At 32.8% G+C, this 13258-nt stretch overlaps 1 protein-coding gene across 2 annotated transcripts; it reads left to right on the top strand.

Annotated features, from left to right (window-relative positions):
- The first annotated feature begins 2502 nt into the window (after nucleotides 1–2502).
- Nucleotides 2503–4049, top strand: LOC18052973 (UPF0481 protein At3g47200). 2 transcript variants are annotated; one of them, XM_006447044.2, is made up of 2 exons: nucleotides 2503–2558; nucleotides 2678–4049. In XM_006447044.2, the coding sequence occupies exon 2, from the start codon at nucleotides 2696–2698 to the stop codon at nucleotides 3980–3982; it is 1287 nt and encodes a 428-aa protein (XP_006447107.2). In that variant the 5' UTR covers nucleotides 2503–2558; nucleotides 2678–2695; the 3' UTR covers nucleotides 3983–4049. The 2 variants fall into 2 exon arrangements, with proteins under 2 accessions (XP_006447107.2, XP_024047392.1); XM_024191624.1 differs by having other exon boundaries at nucleotides 2554–2565.
- Nucleotides 4050–13258: the final 9209 nt, after the last annotated feature.

The following is a 13258-nucleotide window of genomic DNA, read 5'->3' as shown; positions in this document are numbered from 1 at the left end:
TCATGTGAATAATACACAAATTAATCATGTAAATGTAGAAATGCAGATGCCATTAGTGGTAAAAATGATTATCGATCAAATGCATAACCAAAGATAAAAGGTAAATTTATTCAAATAAACTATTATATATTCTGCTGAAATTATTAGCTGGCACCATACTACCTTAATTCTATGGAGGATTAAGTGGATTAAGGTTTTAGTTTTTTTTGTGATTTAGAAAAAAAATCTTAAATAAAAAGTATGAGAGAGATGAGAGTTATAAGGTTATTTGATGTGGAGCAAAGTATATAGAAATAAAAGTTAAGTTTGATTTATCTGATTCAAATAATTATTTATCATTATAAGTAAATACTATCTTAAGTGGTAAAACATTTAAATGGGTTTTTTATTTTTAAAAAAATTATACTAAAAAATTGAATTTTTTTGTAATTGATATTTTAGATAAAATGGGTGTGGAAAGTATTTTAGCAAGTTAAAATAATCCATCCATATTTTTAATATCTACATATATTCATCTCACCAAATTATCCTTGACCCATATAAAGATCATAAAATATTTTAATGGATCTATGTGCCAAAATCTTGAAACCTACCCTTTTTTAAATTTTTTATGAAACAAAAGGGGCTACAACATTAGTAACCAAATAATTGCATCCTTGCCGTTCGAATAATTTTGTAACTCTTTAGTTGAATTTAATGGTTGGATCACAAATAGACAAAAAAATGAAGTATCAAATCAAGGTTGTAAGTTAGCTGGAGCCTTGTTTCAGTAATGGGGAAAATCATCTGATCTGAGATTTTTTTAGATTATAATTTTTTTTGGAAACGGATTGGAGCTGTTGGATTGAATCCAATGACCTTTACTTTATTTTTGTTTAACTTTTTGCTGTCATCATGTACAGCAAAACCGTGAACTTTAGAATCACATCCAAAGGTCACAAAAGCATCTCAAATGAAAGAAAGCCCAATGGCCATTTCCATCATTAGCACCCTTTAATTTTATAACAATCAATGGAAATTAATATTTAGTTCCTACTTTTAAGAATCGATTTAAAAAAAAAAATAGTCCACCCATTTTATGTTGACAAAGTCCAAAAAGGTTATTACATATTACGCATTTTTTAATTATTAATGCGTATCTTACTTTATATTTTTCCTTGTCTTAGAATCCCATAATCGCATGTTTAGTATGACTAATCTAATGATAAAAATCTTTATTTAATTTCAAAAAAATTTATAGTTTTTTATGTTGTTTGGTTGCATTTTTAACATTTTGAGTACATGATTAAATAAATTATTTTACTTCTATTACTAAAAGTTCTAATTATAGGCTCTTTTATGGGTTTTTGGAAGTAATGGTTAGAATTTTTTTTTAAATGTTGAATTATCTAAAACATAATTAATTTATTTCACCACCTTATTTATTCCTTTTATTAATATAACTTTAAAATTTTTTGTCTAATAAAATAATTTTATAATTTTTTATAAAAGCTTTCGTCGACAAATAAACAATTCAATTTTGTTGGTAAAAATTTGATTAATAGAAAGTACTACTTAAATAAATTCTAATTGAAAAATATAAATTCTAATTGAAAAATATGGCAAACTGAGCCTGTAAACCCTTAATCTAATAGTAGACTTGTTCTCTGGACAAAGTAGATTACAAGTTAAAATCTATATAAGGACTCAATATAATCCTTTTTCCACAAATATGGATGGTGGTCGTAGATAATTAAATATTCCTCGATGGGGTTAAAATTTTCGACCGAGTCTCGATAGACTTCCGACTTCCGATGGCAAAACCAATCAATGCCTCAATGTGTCTAAGTATTTGAATTCCCAAATTCCGGAAAAGGGAAAAAAAAGAATAAAAGAAGAAGAATGGCATTTTCAATATCTTTTTATTAGCCGAAGCAAAGTACAAATTCTCCTAGTATTTTTAATAATGCTTTTCACTTTTCCTCTTTAGCTCACGAGAAATTTTAAAATAAATTAGAGGTATCATATCAGTCATACAATAAGTAGATCATATTATAACATGTATATTTATTTTAAAAAATTATCATGCAAGTGGTGATTATATTAAATATAATTACACATATTATACACATATTAGTCGATTATATTATCTCCACTGTATTCTAAAATTTCTGCTAGCTCACATTATATGATTGGCTCCAAATTAAAAGGGATTAAGGATGATTTCACATTGTACATGTGAACTTTACCCACTTTAGTAAACTTGTTCGATACAAAATCCCACATATTCTTCATATGCGCTTTGTCTTTAATATCTTTAATCAGCGAAAGGCATTGCATACCTGCAACAATAGATAAATCCTTTCTCCTGCGTCTTCTTTTGTATCCTTTACCATGCATATAAAGATCATTTGTTGCTTCAATACTTCATGCATGGTCAAGGTTCATTGCATTTTCTTGCTAACGCCCTTAAACTTGTTTACTATTTTTTTTTTTTAAAGTACATTCTGCAGGTTGCTCAAGAATAGAGTGAGAACTCATGAAGATTTGATTCATAAATCAGAACAGGAATCCAATTTGTAAGTTGTAAGTATGTGCAATTTAAATCAGCAACTGTTTCATTAGCATTTTTAGTATACTGAAGTATGAATGTTCAGCTTTTCAAGTTCTCACTCTGATTCTTGTTGAACCCAAGCAGAAGTAGAAGAACACTGCTATGGCAGAAAGTGATCAGATAGTGGTTGATGTGAAACTATTGGGATCCTCCTTTGAAGATATGATGGCAGAAAAGCTCGCCATGGCACTTAATGCTAGCATCTTCAAGACCCCGAAAGTTCTCTTCAGGCATAATGAAAACGCATACATCCCTAGGGCATTTTCATTTGGGCCTTTTCACTGGAAAGATGAACAACTCAAACTTACACAAACAATGAAATGGAAGTGCATGCAAGATCTCCTCCGAAGATCACGGGATCCACATCTCAAATGGAGGGAGATCGTCGATGCCGTCGCTCCTCTCAAAGATCATGCTCGACTGTGCTATGCAGGTTCTATTGACTTGGATGATCATGAATTTATAGAAGTTTTAGTGCTTGATGGTTGCTTCATTATTGAGCTATTCCGCAAAGACTCTGGCATTTTTCCAAAACAGCCTGATGATCCTACATTTGCCATGTCTTGTTTTCTAGAATATTTAAACCATGATCTCATTTTGCTTGAAAACCAAATTCCTTGGCTAGTTCTTGAGCGGTTGTTCAGCTTGACAAAGGCTTCTGATTCTGAACGAGAGTCTTTGATCACACTTACTCTCGAATACTTCGCTAACATCTTCTCATCTAGAAAACCTGAAACAAAGCCAGAGCAATTCGAAGTCCGTAACATCAAGCATATTCTTGACCTACTGCGGCATTCATTGGTTTTGCCTTTGGAAAAAGGATACAAATGCAGTTATCGACAAGGTGGATGGGAAAATTGCCCTTCTGTCATGAAGATGCAGCAGTCCGGAATCAAGTTACAGAGAGTAAATTCAGCTAGTATCCTCGATATAAAATTCAGAAGTAATGGTGCTCTTGAAATGCCACCTTTGATTATCCACAAAACAACAGAAACTCTCTTCAGGAACCTCATCAGCTTCGAGCAATGTTGTCCGAATTACGAACCAATAGTCACTTCTTATGCCAACCTCATGGCTAGTGTCATTCACAACAAAGAAGATGTAGAGTTACTCTCTGAATATTTACTTATCGAAAACTGTCTGAATCCTGGGGATGTAACTCATTTCTTCAAAATCCTGTACAATGATGCTCATCTCACGAATTTTTATTATCAAGCTCTTCTCCAGGAAGTGAAGATGTACTGCGGGCATTGGAGTTCCCGTTTGAGATATGAATACATGCACAGGTATTGTGGCTCCCCTTGGGCTGTTGTTTCTCAAGTTGTTGGTACTATCCTTTTGATTCTGACTTTCCTTCAGACTTTGTTTTCCAGTCCTTATTTTAAATGATCAAATTCTTGAACACTGTGTGAGCCAAATGTAATTTAGTTGAATCTTGTTTTTGCTTTGTTTGTGATACAAGTTGGGCAAGTCCAGGTATGAAATAAATGTATTTTAGTTCATATTGGAGCGAGGTACTCATGTTTGTTTGGGCAGTCAGGGATGATGGTTTAGTTTGCTAGGTTCATCTATACCCATTTTCTTTTCTTTCTTTCTTTTTGTTTTTCTGTCAAAAAGATACTATTAGCCTTGTAAATACCAAATCTAGTTTCTTTTCTTTTTTCTGTGAATTGAATGTGGCATGGACGAACCAAATTACTCAGTTGTTGGTGAATGTGAAGCATAAATTAATTTTGATTAAATATACAAGTAGCTTTTCTTCTCTACATATTAAAAAGAAAATTGAACTTTTATAAGTAACATATCTTGCTTGCAAAAGAGGTTAAGAGAAAAGACGTGAGATTTAACACCCACAAGTACACTCTGATTTAATTTGATTCCTACAGCCTGGTATTATCTTGTGGCTTGAGTAATACGCATCTACTTGTCACTTGTCAGAGAATGGTGAAGCCAGTGAAGCTCTGAGTTATAAGAGATTTATCTTTTGTCCAAAAAGATTGATGCAGTCGGTTGACAAGTTGTCACATAATCCTTGCTAGCCAATGACTGACAAATGCTAGCTATAGAAGAAATGGATAATTCGCATGGGAATCTTCTTTTTCTTCTTCTTCTTTCTTTTCTTTTTCACTTTACTCTTTAGAACCTTTACTGAACAATTTTGCCCCTGTAGGATTTGTATAACCATAAGGCATCATTAGATCAGATTTCTTGTTAAGGACAAACTTCTTTGTTTCTTCAATGAATGATAGCTAAAGATTCGCGCAATTTTCTTTTCATTTCACTGAAAATGGACTGTTTTATACTAATGCCTTGCTGCAGGTTGGCCAATGAGGAACATGCACTTGATGTGCGGCGTTGTAAATTACCCACATGACGCAAGACTTACGAGTGCTTCAAGTAGTAACATTAACCTAAACATTGTTTAAAACGTACTGATTTTGATGTAGGAAAAAAGTGCTTATAATGTTGGTGGATTTTCGAATATGGAGGCAAATAACAGCAAGAGAATTTGATAGGATTTGAGACGTGTTTGTACACTTTTCTTTAAGGTTTTATTTGCCCTCACTACTCTTGGTTTGCTATAGAGTTTAATGAAAAATTACCCCCAAGATATAACAAATCCTGAATACAATCTCTAACAAATAAGATTATATTCCAGAACACTCAAGACATCTGTAAAAATATGATATTAATCTAATGTGTATTTCTATTTTAACGAAAAAGGTGTTTATTTGAAAAAATACAACCATTAGAAATAGTACTTCTTCAAAGACACTCTTTTTTGTTTGAAATTTGCATCCATTCACAATTGAAATTTGCAAGCGTGCTAACCGTTTTTCCAGTTGACGCGAAAACACGTTCTCTGGAAAAAAACAGTTAGCCGTTTTCTTAATAACGGCGAGCCATTTTATTCCAGAATGTAAAAATAAGTTGCTCACTGGAAATAAACGGTTAACCATTTTCTCCAAACGGTTAATCGTTTTCTATAGAACAGAAAACGTGCTCTCTGGAATTAAACGGTTAATCGTTTTATCCAGAACGACAAGCCGTTTTATTCCAGAATGTCAAACCAAAATTGAAAAATGTTACAATCTCTTTTACAATCCCCCACTAGATTGTAATATTTTTTCAAATTTATTAATGATAAACTTATACATGCAAAAAGGTATCTTTCGATTTTAACCTTTAATTAGTGAATGTATTTCAAAGCATTTACAAGACAATAATGTGCTAAGCATTAAACTTTGTCTCTTAAGTAAATACCGAAAATACATCACATATAAGCTATCCCAGATTTCAAAGTTATGTTTCAATATTTAGCACTATTCCGGCCTTGTGCTCTATCTTGGATTCATGAACATTTACAAGATTAAACCATGATCTTGTTAGAAACAACACAATTTCTTATGTTCATTTAAGTGAAGCTTTAAATCATGTCTTTAGCTACTATAAGACTTGAACTTCATTAAGAGTAAATACTCAACCTCAACCTCATAGTTATTTGCACCGAACATCTCAAATGGGATTATTTAATTTCGGTGCCAAACCAGTCACATAACAATAACTTGTTATTACCCATTTAAATATGGAATAGCGGTATAACTATTACATAGTTAGGTTACTGTTGTTGGTGACTTTATTAATGAAAGGTTTTAGTCCCATTCCAAAAGATATATCCTTAACTAAGTCTCTTGAAAGACCTTTTGTTAAAGGATCCGCTAGGTTCTTATTAGTCCTAACATAAACAAATTAATAACACCATATGTTATTAATTGTTTCACATATTCATGTCTCAAGCTAATATGTCTAGACTTTCCATTATACACTTTATTATAAGCTCGAGACAATGTAGCTTCACTATCGCAGTACAAAGAAATAGATGGCATCGGTTGTGGCCACAACACATGTCAAACAATAAATTTCTCAGCCATTCTGCTTCCTTGCCTGCAGTTGCAAGTGCTATAAACTCACTTTCCATTATTGAATGAGTAATGTACATTTGTTTCTTTGAAGCCCAAGAAACAGCTCCTCCAACAATTGTAAAAATCCAACCAGAAGTAGGTTTATTATCACTTGTATTGGTTATCCAACTAGCATCTGAATATCCTTCTAGTACTTCAGGATGATCATTATAAAACAAACCCAAATTAATGGTCCTTTTAAGATAACCAAGTATCCTACTAATTGCTTTCCAGTATTCAACACTAGGGTTACTCGTGAATCTTGACATTTTACAAACCGCAAAAGCTATATCAGGCCTCGTACAATGCATAGCATACATCAAGCTACCAATAGCACTAGCATATTCTAGTTGTGCTACTGTTCGGCCTGAATTCTCTAGTAATTTAATACTAGAATCATATGAGGTATTAGCTTTTTTAAATTTTAAATAATTGAATTTAAGAAGCACTTTCTCTATGTAATGAGATTGACACAACAAATAACCCCCACTATGTTTCTTCACTTTGACACCTAAGATAATATCTACTTCACCAAGATCTTTCATCTTAAATTGTAAAGTTAAATACTTCTTTGTATCATATACTCCTTGCATATTTGTTCCAAAGATAAGTAAGTCATCAACATACAAGCATATAATCACACCAAAATCATTCGTAAATTTAAAATATATACATTTATCAGCATTATTATGCTTAAAACCATGAGATAAGATTACCGAATCAAACTTATCATGCCATTGTTTTGGTGCTTGCTTTAAACCATAAAGTGACTTAACTAACTTGCATCATTTTTCTCATTTCCAGGCAAAACAAATCATTCAAGTTTTTCCATATAGATTTCTTCATCAAGATCACAATTAAGAAAAGCGGTTTTAACATTCATTTGATGCACATATAAATTGTTCAATGAAGTAATTGCAAATAACACTTTTATAGATGTTAATCTTGCCACCAAAGCATATGTATCGAAATAATCAATATCATTTCTTTGCTTAAACCCTTTGGCTACTAATCTAGCCTTAAAAGTTTGCAAAGAACCATCACCATTGTACTTTTTTCTAAAGACCCATTTGTTGCTAATTGGTTTAAATCCTGAAGGAAGATCAACTAAGACCCATGTTCGATTTGACATGATCGAATCCATTTCATCATTTACCGCCTCTCTCTAAAAGGAAGTGTCTCTAGAAGACATAGCTTCACTAAATGTCTTTGGTTCCTTTTTCAATATTTAACAACAATGGTACTTTGTTAAGTACATTCTTTCTATCCCTTTCAACTAAGAAGAGTAATGCTTGTGATGAAATAAAATCCGGAGCTAAACTCTTTTCTTTCTTTTCGCGTTGACTCCTCTTTGGTTCGAAAGATGTTATAGTCTCTTTCCTTTTATTATTATTAACGGAGGTACTAGGTATATTATCACATGGTTGATCAATGATTGATTCTAATTCAATATTTGAATCATGTTGAAATTTACTTTCAATAAATTCAACATCTTTAGATTCCACAATCACATTATAATCTAAATTTAACAATCTATAAGCCTTAGAATTTTCAGCATATCCTACAAAAACACTTTTCATACCTCTAGCACCTAACTTTGATGATTTAGGATCATGCATTTTATAAAAAGCTAAACAACCCCAGACCCTTAAATACATCAAGTTTGGTTTTCTTCCTTTCCAAATTTCATAAGGAGATACATGTGTTTTCAAAGATGTGATTCTATTATGAATATGACATGCAGTGAGTAATGCTTCCCCCCACAAATTGTTTGATAGTTTTGTATTAAGAAACATGAAATTTATCATATCCGTAAAGATCTTATTCTTCCTTTCAGCTAAACCATTTTGTTGACGAGTAAATGGAGCTGATCTTTGGTGAATAATTCCGAATTCTTCACAATAATTATCAAACTCAATTGAGAAATATTCACTACCTCTATCACTTCGAACCATCTTGATTTTCTTATCCTTTTGGTTCTCAACTTCAGCTTTGAAAATTTTAAATTTATCAAAAGTTTCATCTTTTGTTCTAAGTAAATACACATACGTGTATCTAGAACAATCATCAATAAAAGTGATAAAGTACCTCTTACCTCTTGTTAAAATGTCATTATACTCATAAATATCGGTATGTATTAAATCCAATATTTAAGTATTTCGTTCGGCTTTAGGAAAAGGTTTTTTTAGCTAATTAAGCTTGGATGCAGATTTCACGCTTATGACTTTTAACATCATTGCAATTAATCAAACCATGCTTAGACATGTATTTCAAAGATCTAAAATTCAAATGTGCTAATCTAGCATGCCAAACATCACAAGACTCAACAATATAAGCTAAATTGATATCATTATTATTAATGCTGAGTTTGTACATGTTGAGTGTTAGAAAATATATATTTATAAAGGAGAAAACCGTCATTTTACATTTCAAGTCTTACTAACAACCCTTACTTTTATGTATTTAAGGTTCTTGTAATTTAATAATGTGTGTTTTATTTTAATTAAGTATTTTGTATATATTAAGGGCACCATAGTCATTTCACAATAAACGAGAGATCAAACGGCAAAACGGACATCACTTTTGAACTCAGAACGGTCGAAAACCTTAGGAGGAGCATAAAAAGAAAAATGGCACTGTTCACATGTATGGTACTATTCATATGTACGGTACTGTCTACGTTACTGTTCACGACACTGTTCACATAGACGGATCGATGACGTGGCATTGACCGATGATGTGGCATTGACTGATGAGGTGTCATGATCCTGTTGGTCTAAAATTCTTATGAACTGTTGATGGTGACGTGGCAGCATATTAGTGGACCAAAACTTACGCGTACGGTATATGCATTACACAGAATTATTTTCAACCAAACCGCGTTACTGTTCAAAGCCGGGTCAAACCGTGTTACTGTTCATCCGCGTGGTCGAACCGCGTACTGTTGATTGATGACGTGGCGCAATCCTGAGCGTCCAAACTGTTTTTAATCCGATGGCTATGATTTACTCCATGTATTTATAAAAAGGGGGCCTCCCCCCCTAATTTAATAGCTCTGAATCCATTTTTGGGATCCATTTTCTGTAATTCCTTCTCCATCTTGTATTTTCTATGTATTTTAATACATTTCTATTTTGCTCCTAGTTCAATTATGAGTAGCTAATTTTCTTTCCAGCTTGGGTTGAAGGTGAAGTCTCAACATATGTCATGGGCTTTATTTGGTAAATTTATTTTCTTTTCCCCTCTAATTTTTGTGGATGATTTGACTTTTCGTCGACAAATAATAATAATCTTGTCTAGATACCGCCTTAGTTACACCGGCTCTCTAGTACAAGGTTATTATTATTTGGCACGATAAGCCCTTAGCACCATATTGATTAGAGCGTGGTTCATGAGGTGTGGAAACCCCCCTCATGATTTAATTGGCATTAATAAGGAATATTTAGCCCATGGTGCATGTTGATACGGATCCAGATACCCAAGTACGTCATTTCAATAGACTTCTCTTCAATTTATTCTCGTCATTTCAATTCCAATTTTAGGATAATTTAAGTCACTTTCACTACAAATCCAACCACCCTCATACAAAATTAATTCTAGATATAATTAAAATCCACATCCTCGCGGGATCGACACTCGTCACCATTAATCTATTCTACAATAGATTCGTGCACTTGCGAGTTCAATAAAATTTGCACAACAGTACATTCCATCACAAGAATACCATTTCCCAACAAATATTCCATTCTTTGAGATAATACAATTATTATCCTCAAGCACAATCTTAAGCCCATGCTTACACATACAACTAGCAAAAACAAGATTTTTCCTAACGGAAGGTACATGAAAGATATTATACAATGTAACTTTCTTTCCAGAAGTAAATTTGATCTCAATTACTCATTTCCCTGCTACTATGGCTGCATTATTGTTCCCCATGAGGACCTTTTGTCCTTTTGTTTCTTCTTTGTACGATAAGAAAAATTTCTTATCATTACAAACATGAATGGTTGCACCGAATCGAGCCACCAATCGTAGGACTTAGTTAGTATCAGCCATATTAGTTTCAGTAATCATGCCAATTTGCATCTCAGAAATCATAGAACAAATCTCTTCAGATTTGTCTTCAACAACATTGGCCTTATAAGAATTCATTTCTTTATTTTTCTTCTTGAATCTACAATCACATTGGCGATGAACTTTCTTGCCACAAAAGAAACAATTTCCAGAAAACTTTTGTGTGTTGGACTTCTTGAATTTCTTGTCATTCTTGACCTTGAAATTTTTGATAATTTACTAGCTTCAACAACATTAACCTTAGTAGAATCATGCTTATACTTAGAATCTTGAGACCTTGTCTCTTCTTTGATTACCAAGTGTTTCTGTAACTCTTCTAAATTTATGTTCTCTCTACTATGAAGAAGTTTATTTCTATAATCATTCCAACTTTGAGGCAATTTAGCAATAATAACCCCAACTTAAAATGATTCAGAAATTTCAACTTTCAAATCCCGAAGCTTAGTAACTATAATTTGTAATTCATGTATTTGATCAAGAATGGATTTTGTGTCTACCATAATAAATTCAAAATATTTAAAGACAAGGAATTTGTCAGTATACTCCTTCTCCGTTTTATATTTGTACTCAAGAGCCTTCCAAATTTCCACCGAAGAAGTCATAGAATTGTAAAGATCATAGAGCCTGTCAGAAAGTGTATTGAGTATGTGACCCCGACAAATCAATTCATCATCTTCACGCTTTTTCCTTCCAGCCTTAACAACTTCGGTATCATCTTCTTTTGGCTCTGGAAATGGTTCCAATTTTGGATCAAGAACATATGCAATTTTCAGAACAGTGAGAATGAAGAACAATTTTCCCTTCCAACGAATAAAATTATTGCCATCAAAACAATCGAGATGAACACTAGGATTAAGAAATGAAGTCAGATTCTTCTCAGCCTCAATATGCAAAAAATTAAAACCTTAAAGATTGTTGGTGGATTTTCGGATATGGAGGCAAATAACAGCAAGAGAATTTGATAGGATTTGAGACGTGTTTGCACACTTTCCTTTAAGGTTTTATTTGTTCTCACCACTCTTGGTTTGCTATAGAGTTTAATGGTAAATTACCCCCAAGATATAACAAATCTAGAATACAATCTCTAGCAAATAAGATTGTATTCTAGAACACTTAAGAAATCTATAAAAATCTGATATTAATGTAATGTGTATGTCTATTTTAATGAAGAAGATGTTTATTTGAAAGAATACAACCATTAGAAATGGTACTTCTTCAAATACACTCTTTTTTGTTTGAAATTTGCATCCATTCACAATTGAAATTTTCAAGCATGCTAACCGTTTTTCCAGTTGACGCGAAAACACGCTCTCTGGAAGAACTGTTTTCTCAATAACGGCGAGCCGTTTTATTCCAGAATATAAAAATAAGTTGCTCACTGGAAATAAAATGTTAGCCGTTTTCTCCAAACGGCTAATCGTTTTCTGTAGAACAGAAAGCATGCTCTCTGGAATTAAACGGTTAGCCGTTTTATCCAAAAACGGCAAGCCGTTTTATTCCAAAATGTCAAACCAAAATTGAAAAATATTACAATCTCTCTTACATATAATGTTTTCTCCTTTTTATTTTGGTTCTAAACGCCAAGTGCACTCTATGGTGGTGCAAATTGACAGCTGAAGAAGCTGAAAATTTATAGCTTCAGTGGTCTAAAAGAGTTTAGGTTTCAATGAATTTACTGCTTCATACTCAAAAATATTTATTAAACTATTAAATTCAATGTACAATTTGTAGGTTGGTTATGAATAGATTGGGAACTAAGAAGCACATGTTTCATTAGCAGTTTAAAAGTACTTGTAATGTGAATTAATGTTCAGCTTTTTGTTAATCAGTTAGGATTTGCTTCCAAACACAAGTAAAAGTACTTCCTAAATGCCAAACATTATTGCTGGCCGGCGCCGTTTAGTTTATAGCTTTTTATTCATTTTTCACGCTCTCACTACTACTGCTTTTCCTTCTCTATTTCTTGTTAAATCCAAGCAGAGCTAGAAGATGATTGCTATGGCAAAAAGAGATGAGATTGCGATTGATTCGGACATTCCTTTGAAGATATCATGACTGATAGGCTCAGCATGTCACTTAATGCTAGCATCTCCCGAGCATGAGAAAGCATACACTCATGCTCATCCATCTACATGTCCCGTTTGCTAGGGTTCTACGTGCCTGACGTTCTGCCACGTGTAGGATTCGAGGGTGGGCTTTACTAAAGACACCCCCCAAAAGTCTAATAACACGCCTTTCTCTATTTACAAATTTAACCGATCTTATTGAAGTTATATGGACTTGTGGACAGCATCTATTTTATTTAGATTTCCAAATCCAAACAAAAGTTCCGGTAGCTCAACCTGCAGAATTTTTTTTTTTAAAGGTAAATCCAAAAAGGGCGGAATTTGAAATTTTGCTTCAATAAAGGTACAAATCTATTTGCACTTATAGTTGTCTTAATGATAAGATATTGATGCCCCTAGTGGAGACCTCAACCTTCACTCTCACTGAAACTTCATTTAATTTATTTTTTACTGTGATTAGTTTAGCGGGTGTGGACGTTCATCATGGTATGTTTAGTTTAGCAGCTGCGATATAAAATCATGAAGGGTTGGATATGTTAGCATGTGCTGATATTATGGTA

Source organism: Citrus clementina, unplaced genomic scaffold (assembly GCF_000493195.1).
Source record: "Citrus clementina cultivar Clemenules unplaced genomic scaffold, Citrus_clementina_v1.0 scaffold_2, whole genome shotgun sequence".
In the NCBI taxonomy this organism is placed as follows: domain Eukaryota; kingdom Viridiplantae; phylum Streptophyta; class Magnoliopsida; order Sapindales; family Rutaceae; genus Citrus; species Citrus x clementina.
This window is presented reverse-complemented; position numbering and strand designations above follow the sequence as displayed.